At 37.7% G+C, this 22,923-nt stretch overlaps 1 protein-coding gene across 3 annotated transcripts in view; it reads right to left on the minus strand.

Moving 5' to 3' along the window:
• The window catches only part of MTMR8 (myotubularin related protein 8), a 317,771-nt gene that overhangs the window by 199,853 nt on the left and 94,995 nt on the right, over window positions 1–22,923 (minus strand). For 2 of the 3 annotated variants that reach the window (XM_027533709.1, XM_027533707.1), the window contains exons 7-12: window positions 21,476–21,608; window positions 20,089–20,198; window positions 12,764–12,889; window positions 11,857–11,906; window positions 4,476–4,676; window positions 1,771–1,899 (exon numbers count right to left, since the gene is read on the minus strand). In XM_027533709.1, the coding sequence (XP_027389510.1) occupies window positions 1,771–1,899; window positions 4,476–4,676; window positions 11,857–11,906; window positions 12,764–12,889; window positions 20,089–20,198; window positions 21,476–21,608 (749 nt within the window). The remainder of the gene's footprint in view (window positions 1–1,770; window positions 1,900–4,475; window positions 4,677–11,856; window positions 11,907–12,763; window positions 12,890–20,088; window positions 20,199–21,475; window positions 21,609–22,923) is intronic. The other variant, XM_027533708.1, reaches the window with a different exon arrangement.

The following is a 22,923-nucleotide window of genomic DNA, read 5'->3' on the forward strand; positions in this document are numbered from 1 at the left end:
AAATACTAGAGAAAGTCATGAACAATTGCATGTCAACAAATTAGATGAAATGGAAAAATTTTTAGAAACACACAAACTTCCAAAAATGACTCAAGAACTAAAAAAGTTGAACAGACCTATAACAGTTTTTGATTCAGTAATCAAAAAATTCCCAACAAAGAAAAATTCAGGACCAGATGGCTTCACTGGTGACTTCTACTAAACATTGAAGAATTAACAATAATTCTTTTCAAAGTATTCCAAATGTTGAAGAGTATGGAACATGCTCAGCTCATTCTATGTGGTCACTATAACCTTGATACCAAAGCCAGACCAGGACATTATAAGAAAATAAAACTGTAGATTAATATGCTTTATGAATATAGATGCAAAAATCCTCAACAATATACTAGGAAACTAAATGCAGCAGCATAGTAAGAGGATTATATACCATGACCAAGTGGGATTTACCCTAGGAAAGCATGGTTGGTTCAAAATCTGAAAATCAATCAGTGCTACACACCACATTAACAAAATTAACAAGAGGGAGTTCTCTGGTGGCCTAATGCCCTGGATTCTGAGCTTTCACTACAATGGCCTGGGTTCAATCCCTGGTCAGGGAACAGAGATGCCTCAAGCCGTGTAGTGTGGCCAAACAAAAACAAACAAAAAATAAAATTAAGGAGAAAATAACACATAATCATCTGCATCTCAACATGATTCAGAAAAAACATTTGATATAATCTAAAACACTTTCGTCATAAAAACACTCAACAAACTAGGAACAGAACGGAATGTCCTAAACATGATAAAATGAAGTCGCTTCAGTCGTGTCCGACTCTGTGCAACCCCATAGACGGCAGCCCACCAGGCTCCCCCGTCCTGGGATTCTCCAGGCAAGAACACTGGAGTGGGTTGCCATTTCCTTCTCCAATGCATAAAAATGAAAAGTGAAAGTGAAGTCGCTCAGTCGTGTCCAACCCTCAGCGACCCCATGGACTGTAGCCCACCAGGATCCTCCATCCATGGGATTTTCCAGGCAAGAGTACAGGAGTGGGGTGCCACTGCCTTCTCCCAAACATGATAAAGGTCATTTGTAAAATAAAATTATAACATATTCAATGGAGAAAGACTGAAAGATTTCCCCCTAAGATAAGGAACAATATAAGGATGCTCGCTTTTCACTACTTCTATTCAGCACTGGAAGTTCTACATAAGGCAAGAAAATAAAAGGCATCCAAATTGGAAAGGAATAATTAAAACAATATCTATTCAGAAATGATATGATCTTACATATATAAAATCCTACAGAATATACAAAATAAACCATTAGACTTAATAAATGCATTCAGTTCTGTCTTGTACTCATTGAATTGTGATCAGTGAGCATGGCACCCTGTACTTAACACTTTGTGGGGAAAGTAGAACAAACTATATCAGCACATTCTCTTTCTCTGTTTTTCCTTCTCTTTGTCAGGGAAAAGGATAAGAAAGAAGAGAAATACATAAGGAAAGACTAAAAGGAATGAAACAACCTACACCTTGACTGGTTGTACTACTATAAATAAACTATTGTTTCTTGTTTATTTCCCTAAGCAAGTAACTACAAAGCCCTGAAAACCAATGGGAGTGTGGTCTTGCTTTCAGAGGCAGCAAGGAATGGATAATCTGGGAAAGAATGTCCTACTCCATAGCTTGGGTTATGGAGATGATGTCAGCTATACAAGGAGAGGCAAAGAAGCTGAGGCCTTGGGGTTTGCTGTAAGAAGGATGAACAGCTTAGGAACTTACTGAATGTTGTAGGGCACAGTACTAGGATTTAGTACCCCATACATAGTGAAGCCTTTATAGAGAGGGTTCCTGAAGTCTGGTTTCCTCTGAACCAAGAAAGGCCACACTGAATGGGTTTTCTCATATATTCTGTAAGAAAAGAAAAACAAGCCAAAAAATTAAAAGCAGCAAGCAGGTAACATCAATAGATTTGCTGAACTTGACAATCATCTAAATTCTATTAACAAGTAACCTAAGACAGAAGGCTAGGATATGATACAAGGAAAATAAAAATAAATGGTAATGAAGAATGATAGAGTAACAAATTATCTGGGCTTCAACTTATCCATTTTTAAAGAGATTAGAAAGTGTTCCACATTGAAGAGAAACATGTGTTGAGTATATATGCAGAGACTCTCTGTCTCTGCCACAGAGTAGTGACGTAATCTTAGGGATGTCCCTAGCCCTTTCTGGGCCTATTTTCTCATTTGTATAATGTGATCTTTAAGGTGTCTTCCAAATCTTGGATTCCATGAATAACCTTTCCAATTTTAAAAAATCTAGAATTCCTTTTAAAAATCTGGTAAATTAACAGACAAGAGGTAAATTTCTGGCTTTTCTATATTTTATTTTGAGCCAGCTTCTCCTCCCCTCAGAAGGTACAAGACAGTGAAAGACAATGTAGCAATTTATATTGGCAAATATTTGTGAGTTATCCTAGGTGTGCAGCACTGATTTTGATATTTATATTACAAGACTGATTCTTCTTATCCCTTAGCTGAGTCCCTGGGGAGCGACTTAGTTAACACATAAAAAGCATGGAATTCATTGTCCCCAATGAAAGCTGCTGTGTATCCACACATGGGAAGTTCATTTGCTCATACAGTGTCAAAGAAAGCTCTAGGAGGACAACAAAGAGAACTGATATGGGGTATATGACGTAAAAATTATAGTCTCGTAACTTTTAGAATCCTCAGACCATTTCAATGAGGCCAAAGGAACTGTATATGCATCTTTCTCATTTGTTGTTGGTTGAAAAAAGAAAAAAAAATCTTGCAGTGGTAACGTAAGTAGTATTTATTAACTATTTACTATGTGTCAAACACTGTCCCAGACTCTACTTAAAATACCCTATTAAATTTCATAATAAAACCTTGTAAGATATTTTAGTCCCAAAATAATAATGAGAAAATGAGACAAAAATTAATTTGCAAAAAGTCACATAGCTAGTAGGTGACAGAGCCAAAATCTTAACCCAGGTCTCTCTGATCCTAGAGTCCATGTCTTTTCTTTCATGGATGAATGATATGTCTGCTTGTTTTATATAACCACTATTAAAGCATATGTTAAAATTTTTAATCTTTTACATGTAGATTCAGATTTGTGTGAGGAATGGGTTGACGATATATTAGCCTCATTTCAAGAGGGTGGAGAAAAAGTATACGGAAAAGATCTCTGATTTTAGTGCTAGAAAAGCAGGTCAGAGACAGAACAAATGTGTTTATAAGCATTTGGGAAGAGGGTAAGAAAGTTCTAGTTGCAAAATGAAATAGAAATGTGCACAGAAGGTACTAAGTAACTACAGATTTTGAAGCAGCAAAATTCACCACTGTTCTCAGTGTTAACAAGAAAACAGAATTAGAGATATCATCTGACTTATCCAAGATATATCATAGCAGGGCCTGAGAACTTTATTTTTTTAATTTAAATTTATTTATTTTAATTGGAGGCTAATTACTTTACAATATTGTATTGGTTTTGCCATACATCAATATGAATCCACCACGGGTGTACACGTGTTCCCAATCCTGAACCCCTCTTCCACCTCCCTCCCCGAACCATCCCTTGAGCTAACTGCTACTCAGTTAACAACTCTGAAACTAGAGTCGATTGTGAGATAGTCACTTCCCCTCTCTATTCTTTTCTTCTGACTCTAAAACAAGGAGAATGCTATTCCCAGAAACTCTGTATTGTCAACTTCAAAAATTATTTACATTTTATACACTGTGAGCATGTTAGAGTTTAAGTCCAGTACCAATTCAAGTGCCTATAGGAGCTGGGGAAGTAACATATGAAGTGAGCTGAGAATAAACAACAGAGAATAGTGAGAATTGTGGCAAACAGTGAGCTTGCTTCATTCAAATGGAGCAGGCTATTATTCAGCTCCAACTGATTATTGCCATTAGAAAATGCAGGTCCAATACTGCCAGAGTTCCTCATATTGCAGAATATTTTGCCACAGTGGCTTTTTGATTTTGGAAAAAAATCCTAAAACAACTGGATTTTTATGTGAAATATCATGATATTTAAATGCTGACTACTAATTAACAGTTTAAAAAATACTCTACAGATGAAACAGAATATACCTGTTAAGCCAGACTTGGCCTATGACCTGCTATTTAGTGATCTTAGACACAAATGATAAAGGATAGTAGCTAATGACTACTCATACACTCATTCCTTATAAAATCCTTGCACATCCATTGCTTTATTGGTTCCTTATGATAGATCTGAAAATTATATATTATTAACCCTATTTTACAGATAAAGAATCTGAGGTTTTGAGGAATACCCATACAAATACCAAGTGTTTTATGCTTCAAAAATTATTTTTATAGTTGTCATCTCCTCCCCTTTTGTGAACTGCTGTCCCAAATTCAGGGTGACTAGTAAATTTATACTGATATCCTCTCCCTATTCAGTGTTTTCTCACAAACTGAATTCACCTCAGATCATCTCGATCCTTCTGGCAGTTTCCAAGGAAGTTCCCAAACTGGCAGGAGAAAACATGGTCATGAATTTCCAGCAGGAAATTTTCATTAAATTCAAAGGCACATGGAAATTGTTCCATTAATTGCCAGATACAGTCTAGGAACTGTGTGAAAATAGGGGATACTTCTTTAGAGTCCCCATCCAGGTGGCCACACCTAAGAGATACAAGTAAAGGTAAAGAAAGACAATGATTAACATCAGGGATTACACTGTTTGGAACAGGCTATAGCAAGGTCACCTTCAGTTTCTGTATTGGAATTGGTAGGGAAATACCTAATGCCAAAATACAACTTAGAATCTCAAAGTTCATTAATCCCAGTGGACCTCTTAGCCACCAGCAACTTTCACTATTATCCAGATTGTAAACCTTTTGGTCATCTATTCTATTTCCTTTTATATTCTCTACAATAGAACTTTCTACAATGATTGAAATGTTCCATATTTGTGCTGTCCAATATGGCAGTCACTATTAAGCACTTTAAATGTGGCTAGTATGACTAAGGAACTGAATTTTCAATTATATTTAATTTCAATTAATTTAACAGTTACATTTAGCTTAATGTGAACAAAGGTCATATCTATGTTGTTTACTGGACAGTGCCTGGTGTAAAAATAGTATTTAATACATTCCTTAAATGAATGAAAAAAATCTCATCCCAGAACTGTTTAATGTTTTCTCTCCCATGATGCTCTTTCCCAACTCTACCATCCACTAGAAGCCCTAATCCACTGTAAACATACATGGCATCCTTAACTTCTACACTGAATTTTCTATCTTTTGATATAATTGAAATCTACCTCACCAAGGACACTACTTCTTGGGCCCCAAATAAAATGGAGAAGGCTCGTCATTCACTCTTCATGTATCATAATCCTAAAAGAAAGCTGAAGTGGGATCAATTTTCTCCTCATTACCACTGCATTCAACTACTCCTTTTACTCTCTTAAAAATACTTCCATTATGGGTCATGCTCATTCATTTTCCTCAGTGTTATCTTCTACAATATTTGGGTCACTTCTCTACATTTTCTGAAGAATCTGACTCCAGTTGTAAGTACTTATCTTTGGAGTAGATGCAGATGACCTACACTGGCTTAGACTCTTTAACTAACTAATCTACTTCACCGATCTTTACCTCTATCTACTTCACATCAGGCTTGTGTATCCATGGCATCCATGTTTCTTGATGTTAGCTAAAGGTGCTTCCTCCACTTTGAAACCTTAATATCAATATCCTGTTCTGATCACCACATATTATATTTCCAAAAGCTGCTCAACTTACCTCATCGAGCCCTCATCTTTGGACCTCTCTACTTGCCAGATTCCTCCTAGCTTCCTTACTATTCTATATTCTAGATCTTCCCCCACCAACTATTCTTTCCCCATTTTCTTCAACTTTCTGGTCTTTTTTGTCATTATTTTCCTTCAAAATCCAACCACTGAGGAACAAACAAAGCTATGTTCTCTACTTCCACATCCTGACTGATGAATGCTGCTTGAGAAAAATTTAAAACCAGGCAAACTGACAACTTAAGTCTCCATACTCAGCTGGAATTTAATTGCTCCCAAGTAACCTTCATTAATGGGCTTCCCTGATAGCTTAGCTGGTAACGAATACACCTGCAATGCAGAAGACCCGGATTCAATTCCTGGGTCGGGAAGATCCCTTGGAGAAGGGATAGGCTACCTACTCCAGTATCCTTTGGCTTCCCTGGTGGCTCAAACAGTAAAGACTTGGCCTGCAATGTGGGAGATCTGGGTACAATCTCTGGATTGGGAAGATCCCCTGGAGGAGGACATGGTAATCCACTCCAATATTCTTGCCTGGAGAATCCCCATAGACAGAGGAGCCTGGCAGGCTGCAGTCCATAGGGTCTCACAGAGTTGGACACGATTGAAGCAACTAAACAGCAGCAGCAGCAACCTTTATGTATATCCTTAACACAGTTTTCCCATTAACCCTTAACAGCTCTTGCAAATTTTAAGCTATCTTCTGTAACCCTGACACATTTAACATTGACGTCTACAGTATTAATGAAAACGATCAAGGCCATCAAGTAAAAATATCTAACTTCTGCCTTGGACATTTACAAACCTAGTTCCTTCTCCACCTGTCCTTCCATGTAGTCTCCACTGAAGAGGTGTTCTTAGTTATCAGTTCAGTTCAGTTACTCCGTCATGTCCAACTCTTTGTGACCCCATGGACTACAATACGCCATGCTTTCCTGTCCATCACCAACTGCCGGACCTTGCTCAAACTCATGTCCATCGAGTGGGTGATGCCAACCAACCATCTCAGCCTCTGTCATCCCCTTCTCCTCCTGCCTTCAATCTTTCCCAGCATCAGGGTCTTTTCCAATTAGTCAGTTCACATCAGGTGGCCAAAGTATTGGAGTTTCAGCTTCAGCATCAGTCCTTCCAATGAATATTCAGGACTGATTTCCTTTAGGATGGACTGGTTGGATCTCCTTGCAGTCCAAGGGACTCTCAAGAGTCTTCTCCAACACCACAGTTCAAAAGCATCATTTCACGCCAGTCAGAATGACTGCGATCCAAAAGTCTACAAGCAATAAATGCTGGAGAGGGTGTGGAGAAAAGGGAACCCTCTTACACTGTTGGTGGGAATGCAAACTAGTACAGCCACTATGGAGAACAGTGTGGAGATTCCTTAAAAAACTGGAAATAGAACTGCCTTATGATCCAGCAATCCCACTGCTGGGCATACACACTGAGGAAACCAGAAGGGAAAGAGACACGTGTACCCCAATGTTCATCGCAGCACTGTTTATAATAGCCAGGACATGGAAGCAACCTAGATGCCCATCAGCAGATGAATGGATAAGAAAGCTGTGGTACATATACAGAATGGAGTATTACTCAGCCATTAAAAAGAATACATTTGAATCAGTTCTAATGAGATGGATGAAACTGGAACCTATTATACAGAGTGAAGTAAGCCAGAAAGAAAAACACCAGTACAGTATACTATCGCATATATATATATGGAATTTAGAAAGATGGTAACAATAACCCTGTGTATGAGACAGCAAAAGAGACACTGATGTATAGAACAGTCTTATGGACTCTGTGGGAGAGAGAGAGGGTGGGGAGATTTGGGAGAATGGCATTGAAACATGTATAATATCATGTATGAAACGAGTCACCAGTCCAGGTTCAATGCACAATACTGGATGCGTGGGGCTGGTGCACTGGGACGACCCAGAGGGAGGGTATGGGGAGGGAGGAGGGAGGAGGGTTCAGGATGGGGAACACAGGTATACCTGTGGCGGATTCATTTCGATATTTGGCAAAACTAATACAATATTGTAAAGTTTAAAAATAAAATAAAATTAAAAAAAAAAAAAAGCATCAGTTCTTCGGTGCTCAGCTTTGTTTATAGTCCAACTCTCACATCCATACATGATTACTGGAAAAACCACAGCTTTGACTATATGTGGAACTTTGTCAGCAAAGTAATGTTTCTGCTTTTTAATATGCTGTTTAGGTTGGTCATAGATTTTCTTCTATGGAGCAAGGATTTAATTTTCTTCTTAAAGGAGCAAGCGTCTTTTAATTTCCTGGCTTCAGTCACCATCTGCAGTGATTTTGGAGCCCAAGAAAATAAGGTCTCTCACTGTTTCCATTCTTTCCACTGTTTCCACATCTATTTGCCATGAAGTGATGGGACCAGATGCCATGGTCTTAGTTTTTCACATGTTGAGTTTTAAGACAGTTTTTTCATTGTCCTCTTTCATTTTCATCAAGAGCCTCTTTAGTTCCTCTTTGCTTTCTGCTGTAAGGGTGGTTCTTGGTTATACCTCAAGCTAAATGTTTTCATTTGGATGGAAGTCTTTATCCCTCTTTTCTCCTAAGGAGTCATTCTACAAAACACCCACTATTTCTTTCAAATCTTTAATCTTCTTTAAAATTTATTTATTTTTAATTGAATAACAACTGCTTTACAGTATTGTATTGGGCTTCTGTCATATATCAATTTGATCAGCCATGGGTATACATATGCCCCCTCCTTCTTGAACCTCCCTCCCACCTCCTACCTCCCACCCATCTCACCACTCTATGTTGTTACAGAGCCCCAATTTGAGTTCTCTGAGTCATATAGCTAATTCCCAGTGGCTATCTATTTTAAATTCCTATTGGCTATCCATGGGGTCACAAAGAATCGGACACGACTGAGCAACTGAACTGATCTTTTTTACATATGGTAGTATATACGTTTCCATGTTACTCTCTACTTTCATCCCACCCTCTCCTTCCCCCTCCCATCCAATGTCCATAAGTTTGTTCTCTACATCTGCATTTCTTTTCCTTCCCTGCAAATAGGTTCATCAGTACCATCTTTCTAGATTTCATATATATGTGATAATATACGACATTCGTTTTTCTCTTTCTGACTTACTTAACTCTGTATAATAGGCTCTAGGTTCATCCACCTCATTAGAACTGACTCAAATGTGTGGTTTTTTTTTTATGGCTGAGTAATATTCTATTGTATATACACACCACAGCTTCTTTATCCATTCATCTGTCAATGGACATCTAGGTTGTTCCATATCCTACCTATTGTAAATAGTGCTGCAATGAATATTGGGGTACATATGACTTTTTCAGTTTTGGTTTCCTCAGGGTATATGCTTGGCAGTGCGATTGCTGGGTCATATGGTAGTTTTATTCCTATTTGTTAAAGGAATCTCCATACTGTCTTCTATAGTGATTGTATCTAATTACTTTCCTACCAACTTTGCAAGAGGGTTCCCTTTTCTCCATATCCTCTCCAGCATTTATTGTTTGTAGATTTTTTTGATGATGACCATTCTGACCAGTGTGAGGTGATATCTTATTATAGTTTTGATTTATACAAATCTTTTTTAAAACTTTTTCCATGAAAGATTCTTTAAATCTATAGTGCTTTATAATTTTCACAAGTTTCAGACAAATGATTTCATATAATTTCATAACCCTCTTAAAAAATTTCCTACCTACGAAACACTTTGTTGTAGTGGACTTTGTACAAATTTGTGTTGAATGATCATAAAGTTAATTTCCCAAATGATAAATAAGTAATTTGGATTTCCTTTAAATGCCTATAAAGGCTATCTTCAAATTTCAAAGCTCTCAGGAGAAATCAATCTGGATTTGTACTCAGTGTCACATTTTTTGTTTTGTTTTGTTTTTTGGCTTTTACATAATGTGTGGCAGGCTATATGAGTCATAATGAAATCTTGATAAACATAGTAAATTCAACCTATGAAGAAACAGGAATCCAAAGGCAGTATTTGAGTTTGTACCAAGAACAAATCTTGGTATAAATGCATTTCAACCATTAAAAAAAAAAAATAAAGCATTTCCAAAAGAAAAATGAGGATAAACTCCTACTGTAAGTTCTGTTTCATAGAAAGACAAAGTAAGAAGTGTTGGATTCAGCACCAGAAAACAAACATCAGTCTGACATCAAGACAGCTGACACTGAAGATGATGAGCCCATCAGTTTGCTTATTTAACAATCATCCATTAAACTTTGTTAACTTTTTGAGTCTTTCCTTTACCTTTCCTACCTACTCCTCTCTTTACCCCTCTTCCCTAGTTTCTTCCTAACCACTACTTTGTTCTCTACATCTGTGAGTCTGCTAGTTTTTTGTTATATTCACTAGTTTGTTGTATTTTTTAGATTCCACATGCAAGTGATATCATACAGTACTTGTATTTCTCTGTATGACTCATTTCACTTAGCATAATGCCCTCCAAAGTCCATCCATGATGCTGCAAATGACAAAGTTTCACTCCTTTTTATAGCTGAGTAGTATTCCACTCTGTATCTATTTATATATACAACGTCCTTTTTATCCCATCTATTGATGGACGCTTATGTTGCTTCCACACCTTGGCAGCTGTAAATAATGCTGCTATGAACATGGGGGTGCACTGTATGTTTCTAAATTAATGTTTTCGTTTTTTTCTCAGATATATACCCACAAAGAAACTCAAAAAGAAACACAACAAATACTGGCCAAGGATATAGAGAAAAGGGAACCATCCTACTTGCTTGTGGGAATATAAAATGGTGCAGCCAGAGTGAAAAATAGTATGGAGATTTCTCAAAACCTAAAAATAGATCAACCTCATCTTCTTAATGTTCTAAAATACCACCAGTTCTAGGAATTTTCCTTTGCCCAGCATGGGTAAGGTTCCCTTGTAGCAGTTATACTATGTGTGTGTGTTAAGTCACTTCAGTCATGTCTGACTCTTTGTGACCATATGAACTGTAGCTCACTAGGCTCCTCTGTCCATGGGATTCTCCAGGCAAGAATATTGGAGTGGTTGCAATCCCCTCCTCCAGGAGATCTTCCCAACCCAGGACCTAAACCTTATCTTTTACATCTCCTGCATTGTCCAGCAGGTCCTTTACCACTAGCGCTACCTGGAAAGCCCGTATCATACTATACTGTCATCACTGATTTTATTTTCTATAGAAGAAGGGACAGCAAACACATCTGGTCTAATACAGTACCCTCAAAACCTGGCATATTGCCTGGACCAAAGTTTGTTGACAAAAGAAGAACAAATGGATGGACCCAAATAGCTAGAGAGTAGTAATCAAAAGAAATTTAATGTATACACACCAATGTGGGATAATAAGACTTGAATAGCAACCTCCTTGAGGGTAAAACTCATATTTTATGTGCCTTTGTTATCAGCTCAGTGTCTCACATAGTTTACAGCATATTGTTAGGTATTTGATAAATATTTGTTATTCTCTTAACACACAAAGTCTCAGTGAGGCTGTTTGGCTTATAACAGTACTAGATCACTAAATAAATATAAGTCCTTGCAGCCACCTCTTACCAAAGAACAGAAATGTGCAAATGCCTTTTTTTTTTTCTTATAAAAGATTAAAAGTTGCATTGCATTAGATATTACTCCCTCTACCTGAATGCCCACTGTTCTCTCTAGCAAACTCCTATTCAGTCCCTAAAATTCATCCTTAAATATTGCCTATTCCTGGAAGCCTATCTTGTGTTCTTCAAACACAGTTAAGCTCTTTTTCCTCTGTGGCCTGTGATGTCTAGTCTTCCTTGAAATATTAAATGATTTGATATAATCATTTGTTTCACTTTGAAGGCATATATGATTGCCTAGTTACTCCTGTGTCCCTAATTCCTTAGCATTATGTATGGAATATGTGTTTTTTGATGAAAAGAGATTTATGCCATGTTCAACTTATTCTTCCTTCTTATACAAGAATATATCAGGGTTTTGATAAATCTCACCCTACTGAATTCTCCTTAGCCTCCACCTTTAAAATGAGGATATTTTTACCTTTGGGAGAACTTGTGGCCCATGGATATCCATTCCTTCTCTATCAGGATCTTTATTTTATAGAAAAAGAAAACTTTGCATTAGAAAAATCATAAAATTAATTAATCATACCGATAAAGTATCAAAACACTTTGCTGAAGTGGACTTTGTACAAATTTGTGTTGAATGATCATAAATTTAATTTCCTACATGATAAATAAGTAATTTAGATTTCCTTTAAAGACCTGTAAAGGCTATCTTCAAATTTCAAAGCTCTCAGGAGAAATCATTCTGGATTTGTACTCAGTGTCACATTTTTTTTGGCTTTTACATAATGTGTGGCAGGCTATATAAGTCATAACGAAATCTTGATAAATATAGTAAATTCAACCTATGAAGAAACAGGGATCCAAAGGCAGTATTTGAGTTTGTACCAAGAACAAATCTTGGTATAAATGCATTTCAACCATTAAAAAAAAATAAAGCATTTCCAAAAGAAAAATGAGGATAAACTCCTACTGTAAGTTCTGTTTCATAGAAAGACAAAGTAAGAAGTGTTGGATTCAGCACCAGAAAACAAACATCAGTCTGACATCAAGACAGCTGACACTGAAGATGATGAGCCCATCAGTTTGCTTATTTAACAATCATCCATTAAACTTTGTTAACTTTTTGAGTCTTTCCTTTACCTTACACCAACCAGCCTATTATATCCAACTTATCTTCTGATGGGTAAGAAACTATGTTGAGTGTGCAATGGAAAGTATGTAGACTGTAAATGCATACTTTAGTGAAAGAAGCTAAACTGAAAATGAGAGCTGTTTTTGTAGACCTCTTTCTTATAGAAAACAAGTTGGTTGAGAGTTATATTTGATCTATTCATAATCGCCCACTTGTGCAAGGTAAAATCCAATCACTGCTCTCTTACCATGAGTCCTTTGAATGTCCTATAAAATGGATCTAGGAGGATGCTGGCCACAGAGCAAACTTGTGCTGTGCGGTCCCACCCATCAGAACAATGGACTAAGACATTGGTCTTTTCTACCTTCACTGCCTGTAAAGACAAGAGGCAAAAAGTACCATAAACAACTTTTACATAGCATGCTGGGTTAATTATATATGGTTACCATCAATACAGCAGAGAACTTGGTCTTAACTGGGCTACATTAATTTCTTCTCGTAATATTGGTATCCTATATGAGGAATGACCCTGGAAAAGGAAATGGCAACCCACTCCACTATTCTCTGTCCATAGGATTGCCTGGAGAATCAGAGGAGCCTGATAGGCTATATAGTCCATAGGGTTGCAAAGAATAAGACACAACTGAGCATGCACACATGGGGAATGAAAAAGAAAATAAAGAAATGTAACAGAAGGTGAGCTTACCTAATAGGAAAAGAAAACCAAAACCAGCACATTATATGGGTAAAAATAAAAACAAAAGAAGATCTACATTTATAAAACTTCTGAAGAAGACATGGATCAATTATTATAGCAAGGAGTGGGCAAGAGGAAGAATTCATGCTCAAAAACAAGACAGTTCTGCATCTCAGTCCCAGACCTGATAGTAATTTGCTTCGGAATCTTCAGCCATTTAGTCTTACTAATATAAATACTTTTAACTTAACGTGGAGAGGTTTACCTGTCTTAGGTAAGTTTCTATACAATCAAAATGATGTAAAAATATGGGCAGTTCCTCAACCTGGGCAATTTTGGCAATGGGAGCTATTGAGCATTCACTTAATCATTCTAGCACTTAATTATGTATCCCTCTATGTCATGTATATGCTAAGGATTAGAGATACAAAGATGAGACTCAGTTTCTGCCTTCAATGAGCAAACTATTCAGGATTACCAAAGGTAAATAAATACAATGCAGTGGAAAAACTGATGCTATAGGGTAATGTAGCCTTTTGTAGGAGCCAGGGAAGCTTGAGCCTTGAAGAAAATGTAGGATTTTCTCAGGTGAGGAAGAAGGGCATTTATTCACACATTCATTCATCTACTCACCTAGCCAATAACTACTGAGTGACTATACAAGATGCATTATAGTGTGCACTGGGGATACAAAAAAGACAAACATTTAAATGAATGACTATAAACCAATGATAACTAAAACAATGAAAGGTAACATCAGATACAACAAAGGCATATAATAACTAAAGAAGAGGAGACAACTAAAGTCGGCCTTGTCAGATGAATAGACATTTGTCAATAGACCAGGAGGAATGGATATTCCAGGCAAGGGGCATAATCTGACAATATTTACAAAGGCAAGGAGGCATGGCATAGGTGAGGAATTATTAACTAGCTTGGTGGTTGAGGCTACACTAGAAGTGAGGGAGTGAGGAGAGACAAGTCTGGCCAGGAGGGCAAGGTTCAGATTGACAAGTGTGCACTTTATCTGGTAGCAATAGGGAGTCACTGGAGTTTTAAAAGCAGAGAAGTACCATGATCAGATGTACTCACTATGGTGACAATAAGGAGAATAAGAGGGCATAAATTTGGATTTAGAAAGATCAGTCAAAGAGCCACCAAAATTGTGAAAGGTAATAAGCACCTGAATAAAGGTGGTAGCAGTGGGGCTGAAAAGGAGAAGAGAGATGTTAAGAATAAAAATCTAATAGGACATAGTGTGAGAAGAGATGTGGGATAAAGGAGAGGGAAAAGTCAAAAATGACTCTTAAATGTTTCATTTAGTAATGACTAAGTGGATGACAATACCATTAGCCTGAACAATAAACACAGAGGAAGAAACAAGTTTTAGTTAGTGTTCAGAGTAAGTAAGATTTAATTTGAGGCCATGGAGAGTCTGAGGTAGTTGGGGGATATTCAATGGGGCATTCAGTGGACAGCTGTATATGTGGGTCTGTAGTTTAGGAGAATGAGGAAACTGAGCCAGAGTATAGATGTGACCACAATATGAGTAGAGATCATAAGTGAAACTGCATGACTGGTGCTGTCCATGCAGAGACCACAGTGAGAAAAGGAAAGACCTTAAAAAGCAGTAACTTTTAAGGGGAAAGTAGAGGAAGGAGAGAGCTATTAAAGGAGTCAGCTTGTGAAAAAGCCTGAAAGGTAGAAAAAGAAATGGGAAATAGTAGTTGGATTAAGGCCAGAACTACAAAAATGGTTCAAAGAGAATGGGGATAACAATGTCAAATGTAGCAGAGTGGTGAAAACAGAACAAAGGTTAAAGAGTGACCTTGAAATCGACAAGTTAGGGGTCATTTGAGACCTCAGCAAGAAAGTAAAAAGTGAAAGTGAAGTCGCTCAGTCATGTCTGACTCTTAGCGACCTCATGGACTGCAGCCTACCAGGCTCCTCCATCCATGGGATTTTCCAGGCAAGAGTACTGGAGTGGGGTGTCATTGCCTTCTCCGTAGCAGCAGAGACCTCAGCAAGAAGAGTACTAATGGTATGGAAGGAAACTGGATTATAGTGAACTGAAAAATGAAGGGATGTGAGGAAGTGTAGATAAGGAAGGTCAATTACTTTCAAGAAAGCTCTAAGCAAGAGGAAAGAGAACAGTAAATATAAGAAGATAAGAAAAATTCTTTTCTTAGGAATAAGAAAGTATTAAGTTTACTTCCCTGGTGGCCGAGTGGTTAAGAATCCACCTGTCAATGCAGAGGACATGGGTTCAATCCCTGGTCTGGGAAGATTCCACATGCTGTGGGGCATTAAAGCCTGTGTTTCACAACTACTGAAGCCTGTGTGTGTGCCCTAGAGCCTGTTCTGCACAAAAGAAGTCACCACAATGAGAAGCCTGTGCACTGCAACTAGAGAGTAGTCCCCTCTCACTGCAACTAGAGAAAATCCTCACAGCAACAAAGATCCAGTGTAGCTCCCCCTGCCCAAAAAAAAAAAAAAAAAAAAAGTGCCGAGCATATTTCTGAGGGATGAAGCCAGTGAAAGGAAAAGGTTAAAAATGTAAGAGAGGTGGGAAAAAGAAAATATAGGGGGAAAAGTTTCCTTGAAGAAGGAGGGGATGGAATTAAGAATATAGGTATGAGGCACCATTTCCTCTAAGATAGCAAGGAAGGAGAAAAAATAGTTGCGTGGGAAGATGAGAGATTACCTTTATTTTTCTATAAAGATGAAGACAAGTCTGAATATGTGCTTATAGAGAGGAAAGTAACAGTGCTATAGCCAGCTTGAAAGTAAAATACATATTAGAAATATCTTGCTTGGTGGAACAGGGCTGGGACCCAACCAATGTTATACACCATAAACTCAATACCAGTTAACATGGCTATGGGATTTACTCCTTTGTAGCATTGTTTAGTAGTCAGGATATAAAAGCAGAGAATGAATGAGATTATCAGGGTAGGTAGAATGGAAGGATAAAGAGGCAAGGTGGAATGGATGAAGTGCTACACAACTAGGTCTTGGCTCCATAGGGAAGAAAGTAGGAAAAGGTGGAAAAAATGGAGTTAAAAGTGCAGAGGTCTTCATGGGACAGAAAAACCAGGTTAGCTGGAGTAAAAGTGTGAGAACTGGGGTATAAAAGTTCAAAGAACTATATCAGTGCTGAGTGTTTTATAGGTTTGTACATGGACATTCAAATCTCCCAGGATTGAGAGGAAGAATCAGGATGGAAAGGAAGTCACCTACCTAAAATGGTTTCCAAAGTACTTAAAGGAGAAAAGAGAGCCACTAGGAGAGGTATCGGAGAAGGCAATGGCACCCCACTCCAGTACTCTTGCCTGGAAAATCCCATGGATGGAGGAGCCTGGTAGGCTGCAGTCCATGGGGTCGCGAAGAGTCGGACAGGACTGAGCGACTTCACTTTCACTTTTCACTTTCATGCGTTGGAGAAGGAAATGCCAACCCACTCCAGTGTTCTTGCCTGGAGAAGTGTCAGGGACGGGGGAGCCTGGTGAGCTGCCATCTATGGGCTCGCACAGACTCGGACATGACTGAACCAACACAGCAGCAGCAGCAGCAGCAGCAGGAGAGGTATAGAGTAGCATAGCTAATTGAAACAGACCTAAAAGGAGGAAAGAGCTTTGTAAAAAGCAAGGGGAGTATTGAACCTGCCATGGACTGTGAGGTTCAGGGGTGTGGGAAAATGAGTAACCTCTGTAATAGACGGTACAAAAAAAAAATGATATTCCTAGAAAAATAGTTAGGTTGCAAGACAAGAGTTACAGAAATCTGGAAAAAAGTTCTCAACCTTTTAAACTTCCCAGTTAACCAAATACTTCAGGTAGTATCAGAGGCCTAATAGTAGCAGCTACACTCTTTCCTTAGAGCTCGACATGGAGTGAAAAGTCACTGGTAGATAGGAAAAGATGTTCAATTTCACTAATAATTAAAGAAGTGCAAATCAAAACAGGACATAAAATGCATCACTTATCAAATGAGGAAAATTAAAAAGACTGATGATAACCATTGCTGGCTATGTAGAGAAAGAGGCATTGTTGGTGGGAATGGAAACTGGTGTAACCTAGTTGAAGGACAATTTGGCCACATCTAGTAAAGACTGAAATATTCATACTCTTCAAATGAAAATCCACTTTTAAGAATGCCAACACATATAAAGAAATATGTTCAAGGCTATTTGATGCAACAATGTCTGCATTTGTAAAAAATGTGAATAACTGAATTGTCTATTAACAGGGACCAATATTTTAAGCCAGAGGCTATAAATCTCATCTCCAACTGAGAAAATGGCAGAAGAGAGGTGAAAAGTGATTCTCTCCTTTCTTCACTTCTACCAAATAATAGGGGTGCGGTGAAGAGAGCATGTTTTCATGTAGGAATATATAAACAAAATTTCAAAATGAGAAAATGTACACTCCAAATTCTTTTATTAACATCACCTAATAAATGAAATTAAAATATTCACTTAATGGAATATTATATAGTCACTGAAAAAAAATGAGGTAGTACTGATTGAACTGACCTAGAAAATATTTATCATATATTAAGTATAAAAAGTTAGTTGCAGAAAAATATGCACAACATAATCTTACTTTTACAAAGTAGTAACAATAATATATATAGTGTTATAATTCTTTACCAAGTGAGATATCAGAGAAGCCCTATATATAATTATATATGCTGAAAATCTAGACCTGTACTGTGCCATATGGTAGTCACTAGCCGCAAGTGGCTATTTAAATTTAAACTGATCAAAATTGAATAAAATTTTAAATTCCTTACTCTCACTAGCCACATTTCAAGTATACAACTCCCACATGTGGCTAGTGGCTATTGTATTAGTACAGATCCAGAACATTTCCAACATCACATGAATTGGGAAGCACCCTCTCACTCAGTCATGTCCTACTCTTTATGACTCCAGGCTCCTCTTTCCATGGAATATTCCAGGCAAGAATACTGGAGTGGGTTGCCATTTCCTGCTCCAGGGGATCTTCTCAACCCAGGGATTGAACACAGGTCTCCTGCTATGCAGGCAGATTCTTTATCTTCTGGGCCAAAAGGGAAGCCATCAACACAGGAAGTTCAAATAGTGCTGATCTAGAGGCATACATTAAACTATTAATAGTGATGTATACGTTGTGGGGGCAAACTACAGGGAATATATACATTTTATGTTATATACTTAGAATTGTTTACTTCTACAATGTACATGTATAACTTTTATAATGAGAAACATAAATAAAGATAACGAGAGACAAAGAGAGAGGGAGGGATACTATAGTGTTTTTGAGAACAAGATTTCATGATTGCCAGGGTCTTATGGGCAATGGGGAGTCATTGCAGGATTTTGAGTTTAAAGTGACATTATCATATTTTCTCAAGAAAGATGACTTTAGAATCAATTTGGTGGCCAAACTGGGGAGCAACTATTAGGGACAAGTAAACCAGTCAGAAAGTTATTATAGTACTTAAGGCAGAGGCTGGAAAGAAAGGATAGATTTGAGAAACACTTGAGGATAGCTGACAGGATGAGGCAATTACCAGACAGAGGGGAAGAGAGAAAATTCAAGGCTGACTTTTTCAAGCTGGGGATATATAGGTGTTATGGAGATGGGAAACACAGGATAACTGTACAAATGCAAGCCTATTTTTTTTCACCCATTCATTTTAAATCACAAATGTTTATGAGGTTGTACTATCTACCAAATCTATTCCTCTTCTCCATTCTCACTCTCTTTGGTCTCATGAAGTCAGTTTCAGAAAGGAAATACAAATGTATGAGTATAGTACATGCAAAAAAGGAACAGTATAAAGAATGGCTAGAATAATGGGTTTGAAATGACCTGGGTGGGGGTCACACAGTAAGCGGCTAGAATAATGGGTTTGAAATGACCTGGGCGGGGGTCACACAGTAAGCACTAATAATATATTATAATGAAAAATGTAAGCAATAAGACTAGGAAATTGAAAAATATTAGGGCTAGATATTTAAGATAGTTAAATACACACATTCTTTTAAAAACCTTTTAAGGCAGAGGCTATAAATCTCATCTTCAACTGAGAAAATGGCAAAAGAGTGGTGAAAGTGATTCTCTCCTTTTCTTCACTTCTAACAAATCACTGGGGTGGGGTGAAGAGAGGAAGTTCTCATGTAGGAATATATAAACAAAATTTCAAAATGAGAAAACGTACACTCCAAATTTCTTCTTTTTTTAACATCACCTAATAAATGATACAGAAGCCAGGGTTCTGAAAGTCAGAAAGTAAGTGACTCAGCATAAATGAGTGATGAAGTCTACTTAGACTGTATTCAGAGGCAGACCTATACAAAAACATCAGAAAGGTCAGCTTTATACTCAGAGCTCTGAAAACCCATAGAAACCAACTGCATTTATTTTATACCCAGTCTTACTTCCACTTGGTACCTTAGAATCAACACAAAAATACATCAGAGTATTTGAGTTGGAAGGACCATGAGATATTATTTAAGTTATTATTTAAGATATTATTTAAGTTTTTAACCAGGGATATACTGTATACTCTCTGAAATTAAGGCCTATATTCTGTATGCATAGCTATATGTGCATTTTTCCAGGGGAGAGGGTCAATGATATTGTCAAAGAGCTCAGTACCCCCCCCCAAAAAAAGTTATGTCATTAGATTCTAGTCTAACCACCTTGCTTTACAGAGGATGAAACTTAGAGAAGGAAAGAGATTTGCCAAGGGCACACATTAAATTAGTGGTAGACCTAAATCTAGAAATCAGGTGTCTTTTTCTTATATTCTTTCCATGATACACTGCTACTTTAAGAGATCCCATAATTAAGTCAGTGCAAGTTCTTAAAAGTCCTGATTATTACCTTTGCAATGAAAATTCCAGCATCCATAATAGCTTTAATGTGTCTCAACCACCCTGAGCTCTCCAGGCCGCTAAGAAATTCACTCATTGTTGGAGTTTTCAATTCACAAACTAAGGTAGAAAAGGAAGCAGAAATTGAAATTCACAATTACCTCAGTTTATTCAACAAGAAAGGAGACAAAGTGGATTCCCATTTCGTAAATGAGGAAGCTGAGGCACAGAAAGGTTAAATAATTAGTTGGAAATCACACAGTGAATCAGGGACAGTACTGGAGCTAGAGTCTACCATATCTCCTAGTTTGGGTTTGCTTTCTCAAGTCCATAGAATCACCCCCAAGACCACAGAAATCTCTAAAGAAGAGAGACAGAAGATAGTATCCATAGGAAAATACTCACATCTCCTGCTATTAGAAAACACATCTGATTCCCATTCTAACTCCTCCTACTCATCCTAACTCTGTAGCCCTTAACATCTGTCTCTACTTCCACATCACCACCTACTCCCTTGCAGTTCTGTGGTGTCTCAACAGTTGAAAAATTATGTTAATTTTCATGCATTTTGCACTGGGAAATCTTTTGCCTCAAAAAAATCTGCAAAAGGTTCTCTTCTCCTACTGTATAATATTCTGGGACAAAAAAGAAAGGAGGAAGAGACCTAAGGAAGAGGAATCCTAATACCCTAAAAAGGGCTGCAGACTGAGGAGACAAGATCTGATAAGAGTCATGTGAAGGAGAGGTCCTGGCAGACAGTATAAGTAAAAAATTGAGAAGAGGAAGAACAGGGAGTTCACTTAAGGAAGGCAGGTTTTCCCTAATGTGTGCCTGAGATGACATATCACATCATGGAATCCTGGATAGTGGCTTTGGGAGAAATGTTCTAGACTCAAGAGTCCTGTGAGGCCCTGATCTCACCTTGCCCCCATTCTGATACCAATTATTTTGCAGCTATGACAGATGACCCAAATTGCTTGATAGCAGCTTTGAAGTCTAAATTCACCCCCTTTATCAGCACAGTGATGAAACTGGACTGACTCTTTACAGCAGATTAAATGAGGAAGATGAAATAAATCCCAAATTCACTTATATTTGTGTTGATCTACCCACCTCTACATAGCAATCTCTATAATTGTATACAGATACATTATTTCCCAGATGGACTCCACAGAGTTATGAAACTAAACACTGTAGTTCCTTTGTCAGACCAACACTGCTATAATTCAGTACTATCTATACAAACTGGATTCACATTACAGTCAAAAATGTTATCACCTATTGATTCTGCTCTGCTGGTTGCTTTTATATTTTACCCCAAAATCAGACATACTTTTTCCTTACATAATTATGCGATCTCTTTAGACTCTGGCCTATCCCAGGTGAAATCCCTGTACCTTCCAAGAGTTTCTGCAGGCTGCTCCGCATCACATGGATGTTCTCAATGCTCATGAACCTGAAGCGAATGTTGGCATAGTTGTCTTCATTTTCATACCCCTTCCCAGCTGCTCGGTTGGCCAAGGCATTTAACTGTAATATTGAGAACATAAGAGAGCAGATAGAGCAGATGATGAAAGAACATGGTTTGTCAATCTCAATGCTTCATTGTAAACAGTTTTAAATCTTACCCATTTAAAAAGAAGTCAGATCAGATATAGCACATTCTGGAATGAAGAGAATTTCATTGGCATTTAGACGAGGTATTTTAAGTAACAGAATAGTAAAGGGAAAGATAAGGAGATTTAGTATTTTTATTTTATTATTAAAACCCAGCTTAAGAGATTGATTGAAGGATATGGCAGCTATGAGGATGTCCGATCTGAAGAACTAAAATAATAATTTTGAGTTTCCTATTACAAACAAACATTTTCTCACCTGAAAGGGCTTTATATTGAGAAAAAAGTCTTTATAATTGAGAAGTTCAAAAGTATTTATAACTGAGAAGCTCTAGAAAGAAGTCTAAGAACTTCAGGGCCAGTTAATTATAAAGAACTACTGTAGAAAAATGTCTAAAACATGACTCATGAGATACATGACTTTCACTCATTGATAAAATTGAAATGGAGCTACCAAGGGCCATTTTAACACTATATTCAGCTGTTATAATCAGAACACTTGTAGGTCATATGAAGAATATTGGGTGGGGTAGAGAGTAAATGAGACTTGCAGAGCTGCTAAGTCACTTCAGTCGTGTCTGACTCTGTGCGACCCCATAGAGGGCAGCCCACCAGGCCCCCCGATCCCTGGGATTCTCCAGGCAAGAACACTGGAGTGGGTTGCTATTTCCTTCTCCAATGCATGAAAGTGAAAAGTGAAAGTGAAGTCACTCAGTCATGTCTGACTTTTAGCAACCCCATGGACTGCAGCCTACCAGGCTCCTCCGTCCGTGGGATTTTCCAGGCAAGAGTACTGGAGTGGGTTGCCATTGCCTTCTCCGAGACTTGCAGAGAGGAGACATTAATCAAAAAACTAGAAAGGAGCCAAAATACCTTCTATAATGATGACCATTTTACTAATGTTGTCTGGGCCTATTTTCTAATCTCCCATTACTGTGCATTTCAGAAGGTAGGAGGAGCATGTATATGGATAGCGTGTAGTTTCTGTAGTAATAAAAATTTAAGAATGCCATTGAAACCTCAAAAACACAAACTATTCACATTAACACATGCAGGAAAAAAAATCTACAAGTTAACATATTCTACTTAGAATGCAAGATATTTGTTAAAGGGGAAAATGATGATAATTCTGATTTCTTATCATACAATGTCACTGAGCTTTCATTAAATTAATGACAAACATCAAAGGGACACCTCAGGAGGTGTAAGCAACAACCACCTAGTAACAA

This window comes from Bos indicus x Bos taurus, chromosome X, assembly GCF_003369695.1.
Source record: "Bos indicus x Bos taurus breed Angus x Brahman F1 hybrid chromosome X, Bos_hybrid_MaternalHap_v2.0, whole genome shotgun sequence".
NCBI lineage: Eukaryota > Metazoa > Chordata > Mammalia > Artiodactyla > Bovidae > Bos > Bos indicus x Bos taurus.